General features: G+C 47.0%; 2 protein-coding genes across 2 annotated transcripts in view; both read right to left on the reverse strand.

Annotated features, from left to right (window-relative positions):
• Positions 1-775: 775 nt before the first annotated feature.
• LOC119209523 (HERV-H LTR-associating protein 1) lies at positions 776-11,409 on the reverse strand. Its single transcript, XM_062557830.1, has 16 exons — positions 11,225-11,409; positions 11,036-11,092; positions 10,728-10,808; positions 10,396-10,479; positions 9,878-9,961; positions 9,719-9,802; positions 9,516-9,572; positions 9,087-9,167; positions 8,438-8,470; positions 8,268-8,348; positions 7,715-7,916; positions 7,168-7,271; positions 3,927-4,289; positions 1,493-1,649; positions 1,196-1,278; positions 776-975 (listed from the first exon to the last, which is right to left on the reverse strand). Exons 1-16 carry the CDS (start codon positions 11,385-11,387, stop codon positions 932-934), a joined length of 1,758 nt encoding a protein of 585 aa, XP_062413814.1. The 5' UTR covers positions 11,388-11,409; the 3' UTR covers positions 776-931.
• Positions 11,410-12,692: 1,283 nt separating this feature from the next.
• Positions 12,693-24,299, reverse strand: part of kcnq3 (potassium voltage-gated channel, KQT-like subfamily, member 3) — a 38,151-nt gene continuing 26,544 nt past the window's right edge. The window contains exons 11-17 of the mRNA XM_037457925.2: positions 23,509-23,535; positions 19,377-19,576; positions 19,193-19,298; positions 18,168-18,299; positions 17,996-18,091; positions 17,673-17,760; positions 12,693-17,433 (exon numbers count right to left, since the gene is read on the reverse strand). Of these exons, the coding sequence (XP_037313822.1) occupies positions 16,783-17,433; positions 17,673-17,760; positions 17,996-18,091; positions 18,168-18,299; positions 19,193-19,298; positions 19,377-19,576; positions 23,509-23,535 (1,300 nt within the window). The 3' untranslated portion in view covers positions 12,693-16,782. The remainder of the gene's footprint in view (positions 17,434-17,672; positions 17,761-17,995; positions 18,092-18,167; positions 18,300-19,192; positions 19,299-19,376; positions 19,577-23,508; positions 23,536-24,299) is intronic.

Genomic DNA, 24,299 nt, shown 5'->3' on the forward strand with positions numbered 1-24,299 from the left:
CTGCGGGGGGGTCGGATGTGTGACCCCAGGACTCGACCTGGTCTTATCTGATGCTCCCGGGGCTTCAGATCAATGAGCTGTGGCTTTAATGGCAGGTCGAGGTGGGGGGGGGGGGGGGGGGTGGTAGTGGGTCATTGTGTGGAACAGGTGCATTGGGGGAGGGAGGGAGGGGAAGGAGGGGGGGCGGTACAGATGTTTGTGTCAAAATGTCGGATCAGTTTGGTATCGTTTGTCTCTTAATGAGCCCCCAGAATCTCGTCAGCGTGCACATGCACGTGCACATACACATGCACATACACATGCACATGCACATGCACATGCACATACACATGCACATGCACATGCACATGCACGGGCCTCGCGTTGAATACGTCAGAGAGAAGAAGCCTGCTGTACTTTTTAAGAGTTCATTTAGTTATCAAAACACCACAAAGTTTTGGCGTTTTCAGAAATCTGAGACGGCGACATCTCAGCTGTCTCCTTAGTCCCAGAGGACTTAAAATGCTTCATTCAGAAGATCCAGACTCTTAGAAGAACCCGAGTGAGCATCCGAACACTCATATATATATAACCCCCCCACCCCCCCCCCACCCCGGGGGGTTATATATAAACCAGCAGAGAGACATGGAGCCGGGGCAGCTGGGAAAATTAGCCAGACTTTTATTAAACTGAAAACAACTTTTTCCCCTTTTTTATTCCAACAAAACCTTCTGTTGATTTGAGAAGTTTGTTATATTTTACATAAATATTTCATGTAATAATAAAAATAATATTCATGGAACATCTGGTCGTCTTTGGCCCTAAAAACTAGCATCACATCACTGCTCAGATTACACAACATTCACGCTGAACAGTCCACATTCATGTGTCCTCCACACGCTGCAGAAGGTCCACGTCCTGTGGCGATGAAGAGCTCCTTGTTTCTCCTCCGTCACAGTTTGCTGCACATCTTCGTCAGGCATCTCTGCTTCAGATCTGAGGAGGAGGAGAGGAGGGTCACCAGCAGGTCACCGGAGACAGCTCCTTCGGTCTAATGAGATCATCGCTGAATAACCCCGGGGTCAAAGGTCACCTAAAAGGTAACCCAGAAGACCAGCAAGCCCCGAAGATCCCAAACACGCCGTCCACCTTTCTAACAACACCTGCAGCATCTACCAGCAGCTAACCAGGACCACATGACCAACAGCAGATTTACTTCTGGAGAAGGAGACTCTGCGGACCCGCCGGCACACCTCCAGCGTGTGCTCCTCGTACCACAGGTGGCTGTCCTCGCAGTACCTGATGGATGAGAAGATCTCAGTTAGCTCATCAGAAGAGGACGGCCGTTGTTCTCTCAAAGAGATGAAGATTGTTTGGGCATTTTTGGGTCCAAAAGAAGTCTCAAAAATGAGTTTTTAAAATCATGTATTGTCTTGGGAATTAATTTGTTAACATGAACTCCTTCCTCCATCTTCTCCACCTCTTCAGATATCTACAAAGGAGCAGGAGAAACCTTTTCATGCGCGTCCTGTGGCCCGAGGGTCTGCAGAGGCACTGAGAGAAGAACTTGCAGAGCTCCAGGACGCAGGGCTGCAGCTTGTGAGCGCTGACTGTGGAGGTGGAGGAGGTGGAGGAGGTGTCGGTCAGCTCGGGCCTCCTCCACGGACAACCTCTCAACAGACAGAGCCAGAGTCATTAATAAGAGAATGATGGACACAGAGCCAATAACTCATCTCTGAAGGTGGGGATTTGGAGATGTTAAACCCCCCCGTCCCCCTCCCGTCCCCCGTCCCTCGTCCCTCGTCCCCCGTCCCCCGTCCCCCGTCCCCCGTCCCCTCTCCCTGTCTGTCTCACTGCTTAAATCCCCATCACAATGATGCCTTTAATCATAACAATGTTTTCTCATTGTGGATCCAGAGAAGAGAAGAGGAAAACCTCGTCTTTGATTGGAGGAGGAGGAGCAGGAGGAGGAGGAGGAGGAGGAGGTTGGGTCAAAGGTAAAGGTGCTTTGATATGAATCATGAACTAGAAGCTTGAACAGTTCATCAGTTCATCAGGACACTTTTTTTCATGGGGGTTTGATCCATTCATTTAGATGGAGAGCATCGTGTGCTGCGTTTCTCCTGCAGCCAGCTGTGTGTATGTGTGTGTGTGTGTGTGTGTGCATGTGTGTGTGCGTGTGTGTGTGCATGTGTGTGTGTGTGTGTGTGTGCATGTGTGTGTGTGTGTGTGTGTGTGTGTGTGTGTGCATGTGTGTGTGTCGCCACAGACGATCATTTTCACTCCACCCTAATTCCTTGGTGACAAACGACGGCGGCCTTCTGTCTGTTGCTAGGCAGAAGAGGGGGGGTTGGGGTGGGGTTGGGGGGGCACCGCAGTGAGACGTTAACGCCCCCTGGTGGTTTTGATGTGAATGTTAAACTGTTTCCTCAGTGGCAGCTTATTAATGTTAACAGTCTTTTACATTCAGACGAAGATGCAAGAGCTCAAATTGTTACGTTTACTTTTATGAGGATTGATCTGAGAGCATTTTGATCTTTTTGTAAATTCTCTCTCACTGAAGAAAGATCTTTGTATTATTACATAAGAAATCAATGAGAAGTGCAACAAAACAAATTGGGCAAAACAAGATTTGATTGGTGGTTCCATTGTGCACGTTTCTGCTCCGTCTTGGTTCATATTTGAAATATTTTTGGAAACACTGTCTGAATTCAATTTTTCAACGTTTTATTTTTTGGATGATTTTGCAGATCAATCGAACGTAAACAAGAGGGCGTTATATGACTTTGTTTGGGATCAGGGAGCATTGTGGGTATTTGTTTCCCCTTTGTTGACTTCAAGCAAAGCAAAATGAAATGACTCATCATTGAGTCTGTGAGAAACCTGAGAACTGCTGAAGCACAGTGTGTATACATCAAATGTATTATTATTATAGATGTAATGAAAGAATATTGTGACATACTCGGTCTCGTCTATGAATTATGGATCAAACGAGATCTACTCAATAGTCTCCTTTTCAAAAGCATCAAGGATTCCTGCTTCAGAATCATCTGATCTCGTTGATTATGAACCACGAGTCTCTTTTCCCGCCAAAGGATAACGACGCCAGACATTCACGGCTTAAAACCATCAAAGCTTTCACACAAAAGGGGGGGGGGGGGATTCTGCGTTACCATAGTGACTATCTTAGCCTCCTGAACGGCTCCCTCTCTCCTTCCCATGCACACACACACACACACGCAGATATTGAATATCCAGGAATGACAGTGAATGCATCTGATGTGACCAAAGCTCCTCCACATAGTATCCGTGGGAAATATGTCAACCTGCGCTTGAACGTCTTTCAAACGGTCTCTTTTCTTCCCTTCAAGGTCATATAGGACTATTGAGCTTGTAGTAAAGTAGAAGTAGTAACAGTCACACCTATCAATCGTCGATATTTGGGTCACGTTCTCTATGATCCGTTTTGTGGGTTCACTTTTATTTGATGTAATTACAGCAGGCCGCAGGTCTTCTATTATGAATCTGCATTGTTTAGATTAGAGCCTTACTGATAGCAGATGATCAGAAGGTAACATCATTTGTTGGTTTAGATATTTCACAAATGAAATGCATCATTTAATATGAAGCAAATGTCTGCTGGCGTTCATACAAACATGTACACAAACAGAGCTTAGGCTGACCGATGCATGAAGACTCCCTGTGAGGGACCACCGGCTAAAGGTAACTCCGTGAGTGACCTTCATCTGTTTCTATCCATGGACCACTGCTCTGAAGTGTCCGAGTGCTGAAGCAGCAGACGGACGTTTCTCCAGTCTCTAAACTATTCGTTCAGGGTCAAATCGTTTAGTTGGAAATTAACATATTATATTCCTCACATACTTCCAGTTGACCTTCATATGCAACACCAACGCACAGATTGGGTGTTTCAACTTTTGTGTATTTACCTGGTTTTTGTGTCGCGCCAGACTTGCTGGGTGTAGTGATCCTGCTTGGAGATCCTTTAGTCCTTCCATCCACCATAGCGTCAGCTGAGGGAAGGTCGGGGGAAGGTCTCGTGTGACGAACTGTAGAAGAAGATCTGTGGGTGGTTGTACTTTTCTGGTGTGTAGATGTGATTAACTGGGTCGGACTAAAAACTGGTGATTTGGGTTCTGTTGAAGCTGTGGCCAGTTGGGTTGTGCCTGTAGTAGATGGAGCTCTCTCTATGGTAGATGTGGTTGGTACTGTGATAGATGGAGCTCTCTCTATGGTAGATGTAGCTAGTACTGTGATAGATGGAGCTCTCTCTATGGTAGATGTAGCTAGTACTGTGGTAGATGTAGATCTCTCTATGGTAGATGGAGCTGTCTCTATGGTAGATGGAGCTTGTACTGTGGTAGATGGAACTGTCTCTATGGTAGATTGAGCTGGTACTGTAGTAGATGGAGCTCTCTCTATCGTAGATGGAGCTGGTACTGTGGTAGATGGAGCTCTGTCTATGGTTGATGGAGGTGGTACTGTGGTAGCTGGAGCTCTCTCTATGGTAGATGGAGCTGGTACTGTGATAGATGGAGCTGGTACTGTAGTAGATGGAGCTCTCTCTGTGGTAGATGGAGCTGGTACTGTGATAGATGGAGCTGGTACTGTAGTAGATGGAGCTCTCTCTGTGGTAGATGGAGCTGGTACTGTGGTAGATTGTGCTGGTACTGTGGTAAATGGAGGTGGTACTGTAGTAGATGGAGCTCTCTCTATGGTAGATGGACCTGGTACTGTGGTAGATGGAGCTCTCTCTATGGTAGATGGAGCTGTTACTGTGGTAGATGGAGCTCTCTCTATGGTAGATGGAGCTGTTACTGTAGTAGATGGAGCTCTCTCTATCGTAGATGGAGCTGGTACTGTGGTAGATGGAGCTCTGTCTATGGTTGATGGAGGTGGTACTGTGGTAGCTGGAGCTCTCTCTATGGTAGATGGAGCTGGTACTGTGATAGATGGAGCTGGTACTGTAGTAGATGGAGCTCTCTCTGTGGTAGATGGAGCTGGTACTGTGATAGATGGAGCTGGTACTGTAGTAGATGGAGCTCTCTCTGTGGTAGATGGAGCTGGTACTGTGGTAGATTGTGCTGGTACTGTGGTAAATGGAGGTGGTACTGTAGTAGATGGAGCTCTCTCTATGGTAGATGGACCTGGTACTGTGGTAGATGGAGCTGTTACTGTGGTAGATGGAGCTCTCTCTATGGTAGATGGAGCTGTTACTGTAGTAGATGGAGCTCTCTCTATCGTAGATGGAGCTGGTACTGTGGTTGATGGAGCTCTCTCTATGGTAGATGGAGCTGGTACTGTAGTAGATGGAGCTCTCTCTATTGTAGATGGATCTGGTACTGTGGTAGATGGAGCTCTCTCTATGGTAGATGTGGATGGTACTGTGGTAGCTGGAGCTCTCTCTGTGGTAGATGTAGCTGGTACTGTGGTAGATGGAGCTGGTACTGTGGTAGATGGAGCTGGTACTGTAGTAGATGGAGCTCTCTCTGTGGTAGATGGAGCTGGTTCTGTGGTAGATGGAGCTGGTACTGTGGTAGATGGAGCTGGTACTGTGGTAGATGTAGCTGGTTCTGTGGTAGATGTAGCTGGTACTGTGGTAGATGGAGCTGGTACTGTGGTAGATGTAGCTGGTACTGTGGTAGATGGAGCTGGTACTGTAGTAGATGGAGCTCTCTCTGTGGTAGATGGAGCTGGTTCTGTGGTAGATGGAGCTGGTACTGTGGTAGATGGAGCTGGTACTGTGGTAGATGTGGCTGGTTCTGTGGTAGATGGAGCTGGTAGTGTGGTAGATGTAGCTGGTACTGTGGTAGATGGAGCTCTCTCTGTGGTAGATGTAGCTGGTACTGTGGTAGATTGAGCTGGTACTGTGGTAGATGTAGCTGGTACTGTGGTAGATGGAGCTGGTACTGTAGTAGATGGAGCTCTCTCTATGGTAGATGGAGCTGGTACTGTAGTAGATGGAGCTTTCTCTATGGTAGATGGATCTGGTACTGTGGTAGATGGAGCTGGTACTGTGGTAGATGGAGCTCTCTCTATGGTAGATGGAGCTGGTACTGTGGTAGATGGAGCTCTCTCTATGGTAGATGTGGCTGGTGCTGTAGTAGATGGAGCTCTCTCTATGGTAGATGGAGCTGGTACTGTGGTAGATGGAGCTCTCTCTATGGTAGATGTGGCTGGTGCTGTAGTAGATGGAGCTCTCTCTATGGTAGATAGAGCTGGTACTGTGGTAGCTGGAGCTCTCTCTATGGTAGATGGAGCTGGTACTGTAGTAGATGGAGCTCTCTCTATGGTTGATGGAGGTGGTACTGTGGTAGCTGGAGCTCTCTCTATGGTAGATGGAGCTGGTACTGTAGTAGATGGAGCTTTCTCTATGGTAGATGGAGCTGGTACTGTGGTAGATGGAGCTCTCTCTATGGTAGATGTGGCTGGTGCTGTAGTAGATGGAGCTCTCTCTATGGTAGATGGAGCTGGTACTGTAGTAGATGGAGCTCTCTCTATGGTAGATGGAGCTGGTACTGTAGTAGATGGAGCTCTCTCTATGGTTGATGGAGCTGGTACTGTGGTAGATGATGCTCTCTCTATGTTTGATCGAGCTGGAAGTGTGGTAGATGGAGCTGTTACTGTGGTAGATGGAGCTCTCTCTATGCTAGATGGAGCTGGTACTGTAGTAGATGGAGCTTTCTCTATGGTAGATGTGGCTGGTACTGAAGTAGATGGAGCTCTCTCTATGGTAGATGGAGCTGGTACTGTAGTAGATGGAGCTCTCTCTATGGTAAATGGATCTGGTACTGTGGTAGATGGAGCTCTCTCTATGGTAGATGGTGCTCGTACTGTGGTAGATGGAGCTCTCTCTATGGTTGATGGAGCTGGAAGTGTGGTAGATGTAGCTCTCTCTATGGCAGATGTAGCTGGTACTGTGGTAGATGGAGCTCCATCTATGGTGGCTGTAGCTTGTACTGTGGTAGATGGAGCTGGAAGTTTGGTAGATGGAGCTCGTATTGTGGTAGATGGAGCTCCATCTATGGTGGCTGTAGCTTGTACTGTTGTAGATGGAGCTCTCTCTATGGTAGGTGCAGCTTGTACTATGGTAAGTGGAGCACCGTCTGTCGTTGTTGGAGCTCGTCTTGTGGTAGATGGAGCTCTATCTGTGGATGATGGGCCTGGTACTGTGGTTGGTGGAGTGGGCATTGTGGTAGGAGGAGCGCCATCTGTGGTCGGTGGAGCTCCCACTGTCGTTGGTGGAGCTCCGACTGTGGATGGTGAAGCTCTGTCTGTGAGAGGTGGAGTTTGTACTTTGGTAGACAAAACTCCATCTGTGGTTGGTGGAGCTCGTACTGATGAAGCGTCTTCTGTGGTTGATGGAGTCGTTACTTTTGTAGATGTGGTAGATGGAACTCCTACAGTTGTTGATGGAGCTCCCTCTATGGTTGATATGGCTCGTGGAGGTTGTTCAGTTATTGACGGAGCTCCGGATATGGTTGATTTGGATGGTGGAGGTTCTTCAGTTATTGATGGAGCTCCGGATATGGTTGATGTGGCTGGAGGAGGTTCTACAGTTATTGATGGAGCTCCTGTTGTGGTTGATTTGGTTGGTGGATGTCCTACGGTTATTGATGGAGCTCCTGATGTGGTTGATGTGGTTGGTGGGGTTTCTTCAGTTATTGATGGAGCCCCTTTTATGGTTGATGGAGCTCTTATTGTGGTTGATGTGAACCCATCCTGGGTTAGGGCTGCAGCTTCAGAGGCAGTGGTGACCCTCAGTGTGGAGGTGGGTGGGGTTGCTGTGATTGTCTGAGAGATGGCCCCTTCTCCCGTAGCTCTCTGTGGTGTTGATGCCGTGGTTTGACCTCGAGGCGTGAAGGTCGCTGGCTGCTGGTCGCTGGTCTTTTCTTTCTCTGACGGAGCAGCTGGTGAAACTGATGAAGCACAAAGGAGGCAAAGAGGAAGTGAGAAAGAAAAGCTAATGAATTAACTGATCCCTCCATCTTTGGAGGAACAACACAAGTCATTTGAAGACATGGTGATGATGGATTTCATACTTTACTGTTACTAATGGTAGTTCTAGCTCTACAACATGTTCATGAGCAGAAGTATTCTATGTGCTCAAATAACATCAGATGTGAAGCTTCAGGTTATGTGAAATTTATGAAACCTTGCTAATAACACCACACATATGTTTAACATTCAATAGCAGGAATAAAGCAGGAGCTCATTCCTGTTCACAGCTTCCATAAGAGGAGACCCCTCAGAAGCCCCCTCAGACCCACCGTGTGCGGTGAAGTGCACTCGGCTGGAGCTCATCCCAGACGGTGATGTTTGAGTCCCATTGGAGGGCAGCTCGATCCATCCTGGGTTACAAATAGATGTGAGAAGATGTGAGAGGCTCTCCAAGCCTCCTGAAGTTCAACACAGGTCTTTTCCTCTTTTTTCTACTCACTGACGGGGAGCCTGAAGGAGGACACGTTGCCTACTGGAGAGGAGAGAAGAAAGGTTGGGGAGCAGAAGAGGGACCTGTGGAAGGCGTTACTCCTCGTGCTCCTAGCGTCTCACAAGCATCGTGTCTCTATTCCAGTTTGGATTTAACATAATCATCCCCCATGTTGTTGTTTCATAAGACTCAGTGCCGAAAGTCATAAATGATGGAGAATTTTAATCTCATATTCTTGTTTGGGTGACTTTGTGACAAATTATTATTTTTATTTATTTCCACTGTCCTTAACCAATAAAGAAAAAAAGAAAAATGACTTGAATTAATGTCTGAGTGATGATAGAAAACATCTGCAGCCATTTAAATGTCACAGAAGCATCACCAGTTATGCTATTTTTAATGAGCTGATCGTTAAATTAAACTGGACTTCCAATCATTAATGAATGTATTACTGTAGAAATGAGTCCACTTATTCATCATGTTGTTGGCTCGGCTGGTTTAGACCTGAGTTCAAACATTTGTCTCCTACACCGAGCCGACACTGCCACCATGTGGTCCTCAAAGACCACAACACCATTGGTCTTCAAAGACCACAAGACCATTGGTCCTCAAAGACCACAAGACCAGAGAGAGGTGGGGAGGGAGGCTAAAGGAAAACCTCTGTGGGGTCCCTCCACGATGGTCTGGTTGAAGAGCGGTGTGATGGAGCCCACCTCCCACAGCCCGGGCACCTCTCTGCCTGCAGGACACACACATAGAAACACACACAGACACACACATTCACACACACACACACACTATTTACATGTTTGTCTTTGCTTTGCGTCGGTTTCAATACTTTCTGTGACTTGTTGCAGTTAAAATAGTTTTAGCTGATTTCAATCATGCAGATTTCAGATCGAGACCCACAAGAGGTAAAGAAACATGTTTTACTTCTTTATGACACCAATCTAAGCTCGTCCTCACTAATCTCAAACAGCAGGACACCCCACGAGCCTGGCCCCCTCTACGAGACAGGAACCTGACCTGGACCCTAACCTGCACCCTGACCTGCACCCTGACCTGCACCCTGCAGAGCTCTACTCACCCGTCTTACCTGCCATCACACAGATGTAGATACAGTCCGAATGGTTCCTCTGGCTTACTGAGACACACAAGCACAAAACACACTCTGTTTACACACATAAATATCCACAGGCATGCAAATACGCATGCACGTACGTATACACATGCACATGCTTCTACACATTTATACACACACAAACAATATGAAACGAGAGGAAAGTTCACCTGATAATATGGAGGCAGATTTAAAAAGCTCTTGAAAGTAACTGGTGGAGTTTCCCATCACGTCCAGCAGGATGGCCGTGAAGTCTGCAAGGGGGGGGGGGGGATTTCACTGAAATACTGAACTGCGTAAAGTCACATGACACCCAGAGACGAGCTCACCTGTGAGGTCGTTGGTCTCGTTGGTGACACAGTAGCAGAACCTTCTCCTGAACTTGTTGCTCTCCAGGCTTCTAATGCTTGAAACTGTAAAAAGGTGCAGAGACGATTACAGCTCTGCTCTCTGACCTCATTAAAGGCAGAAGAAGACCTTCAAGCAGCCTTAACGGCCTCTAGGGTCGAGTTAACTAAAAGGTTTATTGCTGTTTTTTATTCAGGAACATACAGACCAGGAAGAAGAACAAGAACAATTCTAGACCCGTGTCCACATTCAGGTCTCAGCAGACTGCACTTAACACATTTATTCTTTAAACTTTTGACTTGTTGCACAGCTCATCGGGTCTTGGACCTCGTCGACACATCAGAAGCTAAATGAGCATGAGATATTACACTATTACGCTACACCTCCAGACCACCGGGAGGCGCTGCTGACTCCAGCGACTCGTCACAAACCTCTGGTATCATGTTTCTCCTGTTGTACTGTGTATACAGAGTAGTATTATTATTACTGTGGTACTTACTGTTGTAGACCAGCAGGGTGAGCTTATGCAGAGCCAGAGAGCTGTAGGACGTCACGCTGAGGAGGGAGAAGAGCTGCCGGGAGCCTGGAGGATGGACCGGAGGACACAACGTTACCTCAGGAGGCCTCTGGCCACGTGGGTCCATGTTGGATTGATCGTTTTAACGAGGCCTCGCGGCGTAAATACACGTTTACTAAAACTTCGAAGCTGGCGTCCAAAGTGATCAATTCCGCCTCCAAAAGAAAAAAAGCCCTGAAAGTTCAATCACGACTTCACAAGAGATCTACAACTTCCGGATCGATCCCCGCAGGAGTGATGTCATGACGACGTACCCGATTGGCTCGTGTTCACCAGAGTATTGACCAGGGAGGTGAGGTCGATGGCAGCCGGGTCGATGTGCTCCGCTGGGGTTTCTGGGAAATAAAAGCAGACAGCAAAGTCAATGGCAGCTTAACCTGGTTTTAATCTCCGGTTTGAGAATTGTCCGCATCAGCAGAATGTGTCCGTTGGACGGGGAGACGTCCTCAAACCATTACGTCCCCGCGGTGTAAGACACTAACGCAACCCGGGCTCCCTGAAGAGGATCCTCACATCACATCAATAACAACTTGTATGATGACGATGAAGACAAGAGGAAGACCTGTGGAGTCCAGGACGTCTCTTCTGTGTCTCCCGTCTCGCCGTCCGTCTCTCAGGGCTGAGAGACAAAAAAAGACATAAAACATTCTTCACTAAAAGGTTGTTACATTGTGTGAAAAGTGGCAACAAACAAATTGTCTTTAAAAAGGTTCAGTTTTTCAGCATTTCTTTTTGAGCAGGTCCGACCCACCTTGGCTGAAGAGGACCAGCAGCACCACCGTGCAGACGCCCACGGCGGGACGCAGGCGAGGCCGCCGCGGTGCCCTCTGGGAATCCGCCACGACGTCGCCGAGGAGCCGGCGGAGCCTGGGGGACACACGGGCCGCCATCGAGGCCCCCGCCCGAAAGGACATTTCCTCTCTCTTCCTGAGCTCTCCCCGATGATGTCACGATGATGTCATGGGGGTTTCACTGCTCACCAGTGGAACCAGTGGATCCCGGGGTCCCTGGAGGCCGAGGTGAAGACGATTATTATTCCTCAATCAGAGAGGGTCAGACGCCTCGACCCCCCCAGGGGGAGAAAAGTCACGGACACATGCAGAGCTGAACTACTTGATAAACTGTATTAGAAGAGACATTTAGGAGGAATCAACGATACTTTCCACTCAAAAATAGACTAAATCTAAAAATCAAGTGCATGAAAAAGTTAAAATCATTTCCTGATATTTCCGTGGTCACGTTTCAGCTTGTTGTTGTTTATAAACTGCATCACATCGTCAACATTTAAATGAGAAAACATCCATGTCTTCGTGAAGAAGGAATAAGTAGTAAAGAGACTGTGAGACCTTCCAAGAACATCATCACATTGTGAACGCTGCGACTCACCAGCTCCTCGGACCCTCCGGTAGACTGTGCAGCACCACAGCTCACACACACCTATACGCCCGACACCCCCACCGCCCCCTCCCCTCCCGGGACACCAGGGGCTGGCAGCATGTTGGCAGCTCACTGAGCAGCTCTGTGTAACCCCCCCCCCTCCCCCTCCAAACCCCCCCACTGCAGGCACTGATCCCTGACCAGCTCCACTGCAAGAAACACCACCGCTGACTCCTCACAAGAGGATCCACTTCCGGGGTGTTTCTGCTTGTACTTAGCTCACTCCACCTGTCAATCAAAGGTTGTGGGGGCGGGGCAAAGGCACCTGGTTTCTGAGGACATGAAGCGCTCGCACACCATGATTGGACCAGAAGTGTCTCTGAACCCGCTGAACCTGCCGCTGTTACCTGATCGGGGGTCCCCACTACTACGGGGTGTCTCCGCTGGGCCCCGTGTCCCTGCTGCCCCCCGCTGCCCCCCGTGTCCCCGCTGCCCCCCGTGTCCCCGCTGCCCCCCGTGTCCCTGCTTTCCCTCGTGTCCCCGCTTCCCCCCGTGTCCCCACTGCCCCCCGTGTCCCCGCTTCCCCCCGTGTCCCCACTGCCCCCCGTGTCCCCGCTGCCCCCCGTGTCCCTGCTTTCCCTCGTGTCCCTGTTGCGCCCTGTGTCCCCCCCGTGTCCCCGCTGCCCCCTGTGTCCCCACTGTCCCCTGTGTCCCTGCTTTTCCCCGTGTCCCCGCTGTCCCCTGTGTTGTGAGCAGCTGTTTCATTCATATCTTTCCTCCTCTTACAGTAGTTTTGTGGTCTGATAAAAACAAGTCATTGTGCGTCATACAGATCACAGTCACATGTTTCAATTGAATACTTTATTAATAACTGCGATTGAAAAGACAACAAATTAAAAAAATCAAGTATGAATACATTTGCATATTATATCATGAGATCAAATATTCAAAGTGGTCGAGTACAGATAAGAAATGGTGAGTCATTTTTTTCTTCAAACTAGAATGAAAAAAAATAAAAATAAAGCAGAGCTCTGAAGGCCACTAGTTTGAGTTTGTCCAACTGTCCTTTAAATGAAACCTAAGACCACAGAAAGCTGCTGTCAATCAACACAAAGCTGAGACATTTTCAGTTAAAAGCAGCAGATCTTCAACATGCTTCTGTTCTCCTGTTTCCTTCATGACTTCCTGTAAAAAGCTGTGCTGTCTGTCGCTGTGCTGCAGGCTCATGTTTCAGTATCTTATGGGTAGTTATTGTTAAACAGGATCTTCACTTATAGCTTTTGGCACAAGTCGCTCTCTTCTGCTTCTTTATCCACAAAGGAAAACATGACACCACATCACATTTATGATGATGACAAAAGAAATGGCCTTCCAACATGAACACATGAATACAAGTTAACCCCATTCGCCTGGTTTCTATTTCTATTAAACACTTTATTCAATGGAGAACTATGAATATACTTCTTTTCAGAATATTATTCAGAATTTGGACTCAAACGTTTGACGGATGATGGAAGGAGAAACCGATCATGCACGGACTCCACACACCACGCTGCCACCATGATGGCTTTAGCTTCTCTTTAGTGACTTTAGGAACTTTCAGAATAAAAGAGGTGCTGTATTCGTGGTGTGAGATGAAGCCGACCTGAGGAACGTGCAGAGATTCACAACCACGTGTTGTTCACTATCAGTGAGTCTCTTACAGATAAATGACATCTTCTGTTTGTCCTCCTGTGCATCTCAAAGAAACATCTACCAGCCAACCTAGCCTAGCTTAGCCTAGCTTAGCCTAGCTTAGCCTAGCCCAAAACACGGAAAACGCACCAAACCTCCTCCGCCTTTCGCCCCTGCGCTCTCATTGGTTAGTCGGCACGGGGACCAGGTCGGACGGCCCGTCGTTACCGTGTGCATCAAGCCGTCGCCACGGAAACCAGCTCTGCGCTGCCTTCTGACAGCTGGAAAGAGAAAAGCCCGACTAGTGGTGCAAAAACACTGAAAACTGTAAAAAGGCACAAATCATTCGCAGCAATCTCTAAAACGTCGCCATGACGACAGCATGCTCCCCCCCATCAAAGTGCTCCTGTCCTCTCGTCACACATGTAGGTTCCGTGTGAACTACAACACTCAGAATTATCGTCACGTGCTGGAACCCGAGCTCAGAAAATCACTCCATGATTCAAATGAAAAAACAAAGAGAAACTTTGGGGGATTCTCGGCTCCTTTGAGCAGGAAGGGTCGTCTTAAAAAGTATTTAAGAAGTTTACGGTTGTAATTTTGAGGAAGAATTTAAAAAATATACAAAACCTTCAAAATAATTCAGTGTGAATTCGAGCATCATAACACATAAAAAGTCATTTCTTTCCCAAAACAAGAGGATAGAAAAACTAATAAAATGGAAGCATTAACACTATAAAAAGTAATGCTAGCACTTCAGTGGTTTGTGCGCTGCAAAAAGAGACAACAATTCAAAATGGGATTTTTGTAAAAATCAATTAAGTTTGTTATTTAAAAATAAATAATGGATTTTACTCCATTTTCAGGTTTTTTGATGTGAGAAAAAACATTTTAGGAGTCGGTGGCGAACATAAAAACATTTGTGCTTTTTTTAACGAATTCATTGAGAATAACTTCAGGTTCATAGAAATAAATTGCTAAATATTTTTTTTCTTGTCAACATGTCAAGTCAAGTTTTGGAAGACAATTTATTCAACAAATCATGTTGGAATTGAACCGTAATGTGCGATGCTGCTGTGGCGCTGATCCGATAAGAAGGTAAGAAGGAGGAGGCCACAAGTCACATGGCTCAGGAAATGGACCTCGAGGAACGAAGCTACGAAGCAGCATTTTACTGAAGATGAAAACACACACTATAAGAATAAAGGAGCCGAGGACAACGAAGGGACGTAGGGAGACGTCTTCGTGGTGCGTGTCCCCACGAGGGGACAATTTGTGTAACGCATCGTAACACAACAGCATCCATGTTTAGGACCTGTGTGATTCTGGACTCTAAGACCACGAGAAGAACACATGATGCTAAAAGGCGTTTGGATCAGATTCCCACAGCTTCAGTCTGCCAGAGCAACAGGGGGGTGCTTGTTTCACCGGCTGGGAGCGCCAGGCGGGTGGAGTTTGCCACATCCGGACGGTTCAGATAAAGTTTTTCTATTTCCGGATTGTCTTTTGTTGTAGGAGCCATCTTTATAAGGAGAACGCACACAAATCGCAGTTTTAAGAATAATTTACACAGAATTTTGTATTGCTTAAAGGGTTAATGTTTTTAAATGGTAAAAAAAACAACGACGTGGCTGAAACAAACATTTAACAATACTGACGTTTGGTAAATTTGGGGGAATTGTTTTTGTCTTCTAGATGTTAACGTGGGCACTTTGGTAAGGCACTGTGTTAAAGTTTAAAGGTATTGATGTCATTTAAATTTAGTCAGCAGATACAGAAACACGGTTTGGTTCATGGTTCTTGAGTCATTTATTTCGACCGGAAAGTCATTTTTGCACAAAAAAGGAAACATTGTGTGAATTTAACCAGTAAAATAATAGTTTATGTTTATGGTAGAGAACGGTGGTGACTCCTTATTTTTCAGATTAATATTATTAGTTCATTATCTTAAAAGATAAATACAAGCACAGATATACAGTTGAATCATTTGATGTTTTTCTTTTTGCTATTTAAAATGTTTTAAACAATTGACAGTTTGACCTGTTTGGATTGTTGATTTGGCCTAAAATGGAAAAGTTCTGTTTGTTTTTGGCTCAATAACCTCGCTGGCTTTAACTCAAACTAACGAATAACCAAATTCACTGCAGCAGGACTCCTGCTGAGGAGCCCCCCCCCCGACCCCGAAGGTGCTTTGACCTGCTGTAGGTATAAAGGGTGGTCAGGTGTTACATTCGGTATCTAAAGTATTACTGCGGTCCTCCTGTGAAGCTCTTGTTGCTGCAGACTGACAGAATGTGTGCGTTGGCAGAAAGTTCAAAACGCAGACAAATCAATAAAAACGGCTCGGTGCAGGATTTATTGTAAGAAAGCATCCATAACTGTGACTGTACATGAGTACGATACTAAATTTATTGATTCTTTGCAGAAGAAATGTGTTTAAACTACAGGGTTATATTCCTGAATTCATGTGCAAAAGCAGCAGGGATTTAGTGTCTTGAATTTTTTCTTTTTTAGCTGTATGTTGTCTGCATAAAGTGTTGAGATACAACTCAAGAGCACAGCGGTGTGAAATGCAAAGAGATTGTGGACAGAAGAGATCCTCGGTCAGGTTTTACAGCACAAACTGAAACTCGTCCTTGATGAGTCCCTCTCTCTCTCTCACTCACTCGCTCACATTCACACACCCACCAAACACACAGGAGACTTTTGGTTCTCACCCCTAGAATGCTGCATCGTCATGCAAACCATGCAAGAAACCATGAAAATGTATTCATATAAAAAATAAGTGTTACAAAATGGCATAGCGGGTATACGTGTCCATTCGATCGCTTTCTCCGGTTCCTGAACGTTGCAGAGTCTACACTAAAGATGGCATGCGTTACATGCAGTGCGGTTGGCTTTGAGCAATAAAGCTTTAGGGTGGATATAGTGAGTATATTAGTGCTCTTATTCGAGCTAAATCTCTGTGAAGAGTGCGCTGTACACAGGTTCACTTTTACAAACTTGTTCGTGTCTTTTTTGGGGGCAGTCTGGGTGCCATGGCTCTCTGTGCGGTCGGTCGAGGAGATCGGCCTGAGAAGGTCAACGACCTCGCAGCATCAAGGCGGGTTCGACCCCCCCCCCCCCCCCCAACGACCCTCTCTAGCGTTGGTTCTGTCCATTGGTGTGGCTTCGACCCAAGCTGATTTGGGTTTAGAAGGGGGGGTTGGATTTAAGGTCTTAACTCAGATTTCGGTGCGGTCGTGCGCACCCTCCCCCTCAAGGCGGCGTGTTCCACACGGCGTCCCCAAACCCCTCCCCCGTGGAAGAGAGAGGCAGCGCCCCCCCGCTTGGCGTGAAGGGGTCCGTGTCCGTGTCCGTCTCCCCCTCCGCCAGGTAGCTCGGTTTGGGTCTCGTCCAGCTGGCGTCCCCGGATGCCCCCCCGCCCCCGGTGAACAGGTCCCCAGCTTCATCCCGCTCCCCAGAGATACTGAACCCGCTCAGCGAGCGCTCCAGCTCCTCGTGGTTCACCGACAGCATAGAGAGCGGCGAGTCGCCCCCCCGCCCCCCTGTGGTCCTGCCCGGCCCCGCTGACAAGTCCTGCAGGGAGCTGATGGGCAACACGGTGGGGCGCTCGGCGTAGGTGGGCACGGCGGCCGGAGGGTGGCGCTGGTGGAGCAGTGGCGGCGGGGGTGGATGGCCCCTCCCTCTTCCGGGGTACGGGCTCACCTTGCCGACGGGCGTCTGGTACGACAGGTGCGGGAACGACTCGCCGTAGTTGAAGAAAACCCGTCGAATGTCACCGCCGCCCGTCGGGTGGCAGGCCTCCAGGGTCATGTGGGCGGCGCCAGCAGAGTCCACCTGCAGGTGCTCGCTGTGCTGGATGTGCATGTCCACCAGGAAGTCCAATTTCTTCTCCATGTCCTCCACCTGAGACAGAGACACAAACACCAGATGATGGACAGCTTCAGGTCTCTTTTGCACGTGTTGTTTTAGGAACTCCACCCATCACGTAGTCCCACAGAGGGTTTACAAAGATGAGTCATGTTGTGTTTTATTCGTCATTCAGCATTGTCAACTTTGCTTTTAGCCTAAATTTGCTAAGCTGATATTCCAAACAGTGTTAGAAGCAGATCTCACAAGGCGTCTTCTGGGTTTCTCCTCCTCACCTGTCGCTCCACTCGGACAAATCTCCCCATCATGCTCAGGTCTTCCACATCTGGAAGGGAGGTGGCTTTGGCCAGGTAGGACTCGTGCCTGGAACACAGGGACACTGAGTAGACTGCACAGACATGTGAGATCAAGACTACCAATTTTTGTTTGAACTCTTTACAGAAAAGCACAAAGTGTGACGTACGACATGAAAGCAGCAACACAGAGAAGATGCAGCCAGGAATTACTCGTTGTTGTATTCGTCAATGCAGGGAAAACAACTACCACTACTACTTTTCCCTTAACATTGTGTAATCTATTAATACTGGAGTGACTGTACCTGGGCGACTGATTGGTCGGGTAGTTAAAGGGCGTTTTGGGAGTTTTCTTTTGTTTGGGGGTGAGGAGGGGTCCAGGGGCGAGAATCATGTCAATCCTTAAAGGAAGAGAAACAGGATGAGCTGGAGGAAGGTACTTCTGCTTCACTCAAACATCTGCAGGTTGCTGCTGACCTTGTCTGGAGGTATTTGATTCTACAGAGCATGTCCAGGTGTCCGGCAGAGTACTGCTCGATCACGTCCTTCACATCGTAAGGCCTCAAGGTTTCCTTAAACCGCTTCTTGTTCAAGAGGAATTGCATGATCCTTCAAGACAAAGACAAAATCCGTTTTTTTATCAAGCTTGAAAAGCAATGGCACTCTTTATGCGATAATATACGTTCAAACAAAGCTGGCCTGGTGTCATCCATGGTCTGTGACAGTATCCAGAGAACTAAGTTTAACTGAGAGGTATTAGAACCAGGGAGCCATAAAACTCCAATGGTTCAAGTCTTGTAACCCTGTGCAAAATCTCATGAGAAGAAACAAATACCGACTATGAAGAGACCCAAAATGAAGACAAACAAGACATTTATGACTAAAAAAGGACACAAAAGGAGTCCACAAACACTTTTAATGATGATGAAAAGGGGAAACATGAACACAAAACAAAGGAATTTATGCTGGATTAAACCACGTCTTTGAGCCAACCACACCAGCCCTTGAGCCTCTTTTGTCCCACTTTGAGCCAACTTGAACACTTCTATTCCCAGAGACGGCTGCGGCTTCGGGGGCTTCAGGGGCTTCAGGGGCTTCGGGGTTGGGCAGAAGTCCTGAAACTGAAACCTTGCCAAGCCCGAGCATCCCATTCAGACCCATTCAGACCCCAATATAATGGTGTGGAAGGAAGCGGTTCTTTCACAGCGTTAATCACTCATCTCATAGGCCCTCACACAAGATTGAATTCCTGCATTGTGTCAACGGCGAGGCCTATAGGAGATGTCCTCCTGCAACAAACCTCCAGGCTCTCTGACCACCAGGCTTTTTTCTATTGGCAGGTTGCCTTTTAGTGACACAAGTTCTCATACAAGAACTGATTACATTTACTTGACTTTAATTTTTTAAGAGCCCAAGTTTTCATGGACAGCAGCTCAATGCTGTGTCTGTTGGACTCAGCTTGTGGACCCGCTATCGTGAAATGCACATGTGAAGCTTCTGACCTGACCGCTCTGATGACTAGTTTCAGCGTGGGAATCATCTCCTCCATGAGGATGTCCGGAGGGAAGCCCCGCTCCTCTAAGGCTGGTTCTGCCAGGGCTCCGCCATCTGACAGAGAAGAACCACAAAGACAGTTTACCTAAATCTAATAAACTCAACGGAATTAGTAGGCCTTTATTGGAATACCTTCAGAGCTCTGGCGGAGCGTGTAGGCCTTCATGCGGAAGGCGGTGCGGAAGCGTTCCCGGTTACTGAAGCCGGCGGGTTTGGGCTCCTTGGAGGGGCTTTCCTCGATGGAGTCAGTGTGACCCGTGAGCCTCTTGCCCGTCCCAATCGATGGCCGCGCATTGGGGAGCCGAACGCGCTCAAGTAAACTCAATTTTTGGCTAAACATGTGGAAAAAAATGGGAGAAGAGATACAGTATGGAGTATGAGGAGGTCTATGGTGTACAGTACACCAACCAACAAAACTGAAGGTGCACAGTAATGTGACACAGTTCTTAACTTATGTCTCACACAAAACTGATCAACTTGTTATGGCCCCAACCGTTAAGTCACTTAACCCTAACCCTCTTCACAATGTTGAGAACTGAAATATCTTCCCATATCCCTACAAGCCAGGACAACAACAGTTTAAAGGACATCAGCTCCCATCTCAGTGACCAGTTGTAATATTTGCACCTTTTAGTTTACCTCAACTTTGGGGAAGTTGGTATTTTAGATTTTATTAGACTTAATTTAGATTTTTATTACAATAGTTCCAAACCAAAGTTCAGGCATTAAAGCATCTTTACAGATTGTTCCCTCCCACTTCAGGCGATACAAGAAGAATCGTTCTACTGTCTGTGCGGATGTCACAGCCGAAGATCCTTGATGATGGGACAGATGTAAAAGCTTAGGTCAAACCATTCTACCTGTTCTACCCATATAGAGTCCTTCAGCCTGAACACACATTCCAGTAAAGCAGGGGTGTCAAGTGTAAAAATGACAGACAAACATATATTGTATTTCTATAAAAGTAGCTAATCTTCCTAAAAAGTCCACTGGGGGTTGCAGTCTGTGAGTGAGCGCATGCGTTAGACGACAGCGTTCCTCCAGGCAGCAGCGCCCGCTCGAAAATGACAACGCGCAATGCCCCCGCAATGTGAGTCCGCGCACCCCCCCATCGACCATACCATCAGCGCACCCCCCACACCGGACCATCCGTGTCCGCGCATGCACCGTTGCCGATGATTTGACTGCTGCGGCCCAGCGGACAGAATGTGGCCCCCTACCTGAAATGAGTTTGACACCCCTGCTGTAAAGGTTCCATTCATTGGTTCTTTCCATCAAAAATGGGACTCAATCCGTACTCTCACAAACATGGCTTGACGAACCTTTTTTTTAATAAAAAGTTAATGGTTCAGCGCTTCAGGAAAACCCATTTTGACATTTTCCAAAATACGCCTCTTGGACTTGAAGGTTTTCACCGGGTTTGGTGTCTTTTTAGGAGAAACAACATCTTCTCAAGGATCTTCTTGAATCTCACTTTCCTCTCAGAAGAGGTAAGTCACAACGCTCTGCCTCAACGTAACAATGCCGTTCTCCTGGCAGGAGGGAGCCTCAGAGAGCTGCCAGGGCCTGGTCTCCTCGTCCGTCCAAAAGCTGACAATATTTGGCAGCACAAAGACAAGAGCTCCTGGGGTAAAATAAGACTCCTGTGTGCCTTGGAAGAGGCAGAGAGGCAGGGTAACCGGAGCCGACAGCAGCCTGAACGGGGCCTCTGAAACGTGGAGCGTTCTCAGCGACTTAGCTCCCACAGCAGACACACAATATGAGCCTCTTTGTGGCCTCGGGGCAGAAAAGGGACAGCAGATTACCGCGCTGAGAGCCTGCAGAATAGGAAGCTTTAAAGGAAAAGAGAATCTCTTTCTGGCTGCTTCTCCAACAAATAAAGAGAAAGAAAATTACAGGTGATTATCCCGCAGCTCTCTGTAGGCGAGGAAACACAACAGGGAAAAGACTGCTCCTCATCTCTCAGCGCTCTGCCGTCCTAAACGCGAACGGACCAAGTGGTTTCCTTTACCTGAACAAACCCGCTGTGGCATTGTGCGAGACTGAGCCACTTTAACTGTTAATATAAAATCCTTTATATTATTAATATTTGGGTTACGGGTTAGTTTTTTATCTGTATGTGCTCAATAATTGACTTGATTAAAAACGTCTGGTTCAATTTCCGTTACTGTTAGCTAGCTAACTGTCCTGCTAGCTAGCTAGCTAACGGTCTCGTTTCTCTTTCCCGAGGGTTGTGCACTGTAAAGAGGCCACCTCTGGAGGGACGACTAAACCATCTGACGTAGCTCAGGGCCTCACTCCGACGGTCAGAACCGGTAACACAACGCCAGCGAGGACACACTCAGACGGTGTGTAGTTCTCTCTGAGCGCTGTGTGGAGTAGACCGCACAGTAGCGCTGGATAACTGCGATTGAAAGGTCTGATTTGAAACACAGTAAGTGGCTTATCGACCTGGCAGCTCTCTTGTAGTTTCTGGCCATCGTCCACCGCTCAGAACAACAAGATAATGTCAGACTGCTAATTTCCCAGCAGCTGATCGTGAGAGGGAGTTACTCTCTCCATTATTCAGAGTCTACTCCTCTCTCCACTGTGCGTTGTTTATATGTTGTAAGTCAGAGATTTGAGCACCATGATGAACTGTCACAATCCTCATCAAACTCTCTCGCCGTTGCACAACAGTTGGACAATTGAACATAACAATGTGCTCAGTTTCTGTCTTTTACCTTGAACTCTGAAGTTCAGCCTTTAAAACGAACACTATCGCGCAGGTATCCCAGGGAACCCCCCCCTCTCTATCAGTCGGTGTATCAGGGCTCCTGTTGTTGCTGCTGTGAAGCTTTCAGCAGCAGTAACTCGACCCGGCATGTTAGACATGGCGTCTGAGTGGAGGCAGGGAGGCGTCAGAGCAGAACGCTGCGGTGTAACAAGGATGTGATAAAAACAGTGCGACATGGACGAGGACAGAGAGAGAGAGACACTGAAACGTCTTCATGTTAATCCGCCCGCACCTCAACAGGGATGATTGTCTGATTACTTTATAAGGTGACTGCACACTGACATATGACTTGATGCAACGTGATTTTTTAACTACTTCCCTTAAAGGGCTTTCATATTCGTATGAAATTGCTAAAGCAAGACTGGTACAACAGACGAAAGGAACCCTGTCAATCAGTGTGTAGCCCCGCCCTAAAGCATCCCCTGCTTTATGGTCTGAATCTAAATGGACAATCATTCACTAAATGAAGATCATGCTGCATTGAAGAAGACTTGAAACTAAAGACTGAGACCATAAACTCATGTTTAAATGTTTACTGAGGGAATAAATCAAGAGAGAAGTAGAGTCATTTCCTCATAGACGTCTATGGGAGGAGAGGAGTCGCCCCCTGCTGGTCACTACACAGAAGTAGAGTCATTTCCTCATAGACGTCTATGGGAGCAGAGGAGTCGCCCCCTGCTGGTCACTACACAGAAGTAGAGTCATTTCCTCATAGACGTCTATGGGAGCAGAGGAGTCGCCCCCTGGTGGTCACTACACAGAAGTAGAGTCATTTCCTCATAGACGTCTATGGGAGCAGAGGAGTCGCCCCCTGGACTACACAGAAGTAGAGTCATTTCCTCATAGACGTCTATGGGACCAGAGGAGTCGCCCCCTGCTGGTCACTACACAGAATACAGCTTCATCATATGAAGCTCTAAATTCTGGACTCATCAGATCCAAAGGTTTAAGGTCGCTCTCTAAAGGCCAATGTGCAGTGATGGCTTTCCACCGAGGTCACCAGAGACGTGTATTGATTCCTGTAATAGACTCAAGCCATCATTTCAGCAGCTAATGAAGATGAGAAACATTCATTTTGCCAATCAAACCTCCTTAGTGACATTTCCTGTGACAGGTTTTGACTGCAGAGACTCATTAAAGTCCCCCCCCTCGATGAAGAAGGAAAGTCATCAAACATAAAGACCGGGCGCTAATCACTGGATCCGAACTGTCCTTCATGAATGAAACATGGCCAACTGTCTAACAAGAAATCTCTGCATAAATGTCCTCAAAGTAGCAGATAGACTGTTAAAGAGCGGGACCGGAGGGGGTTTGGGGGGGGGTCATATCACCATTTACAACATTAGATCGCAGATTTATTTGACTAGTGAATCAATACAGGAAGCTATTTAAAAGTGTGGGGGGGTTATTCTGGAAAACCTTCATTAGTGTTCCCAGTGTGTAACGCTAATTAAAGCGCCTTCGGACAGATGAAAGGACGTCACCCACCTCGCGATGGCCTCCAGGTGATCCTTCCTTTGGACGGAGAGAAAGACACGAAGAAAAGTTACTGAGTGAGGAAGAGCTGGAAAAACATCTTCATCCGATTCCAATTCATTCACATGAATTTCTTTCTACTTCTGTACTAAAATATTCACATTGATATTACATATATTGTTTATTAAAGTATATTTAACCCCATGAAGTACTATTTGTTTTCGCTGTTTGCCCTAAGCGGCAACTTGCCAATCATTTGACACTTGTGGCTGCAGTGCAGCTTCAAATGAACTGGAAATGTGGCCAGTTACTTGTTCCATATTAAATAAAAATGCTGATTCTATGTAATAAGTGAAACAGCTCATAATTCATCCTTAATATCTATTTCAAATCGCTGTGAAAAAACTGCAAGATATATAATATAACCGCTAACATTAGCTGTTAGCTCTTTTATTCATGCAAAAACAGGACAGTTGCTAACTGCTAATGCTAACTAGCTCTCCTGACAACTTAAACACTGAATTGTTGTTGGTTTGTGGGTTTATTTATTTGTTCATCTGCTTACCAGTGACATTGCTCATTAATCAACACTTTAGTTTCTACCTAGATAAAAATGTGCCAAACTGAGCCAGAAGGCAAAATACGTCAAAATCCAGGTTATTACAAATGATAATATGATCAGAAGAAACACCGTAAAAAACACATCACTCCTCTCACACCTGCCACCAAACATCCAGCTTTCATTTGGATTCCTGGTAAGCAGGTCAAAACTGAACATAAACCATATGCAGTGTGACCATATA

This window comes from Pungitius pungitius, chromosome 15 (genome assembly GCF_949316345.1).
Source record: "Pungitius pungitius chromosome 15, fPunPun2.1, whole genome shotgun sequence".
Classification (NCBI taxonomy): domain Eukaryota; kingdom Metazoa; phylum Chordata; class Actinopteri; order Perciformes; family Gasterosteidae; genus Pungitius; species Pungitius pungitius.

Bases quoted from the DNA above. Each gene is read 5' to 3' on its own strand.
- LOC119209523 (XM_062557830.1), bottom strand. From the start codon at position 11,387: ATGTCCTTTCGGGCGGGGGCCTCGATGGCGGCCCGTGTGTCCCCCAGG. The intron at 9,168-9,515 runs GTGAGTAGAGCT...TGTGTCCTGCAG, and splicing joins TGTGATGGCAGGTAAGACGG to GCAGAGAGGTGCCCGGGCTG. The intron at 1,650-3,926 runs GTAAATACACAA...GTCTGTTGAGAG, and splicing joins TGGCGCGACACAAAAACCAG to GTTGTCCGTGGAGGAGGCCC.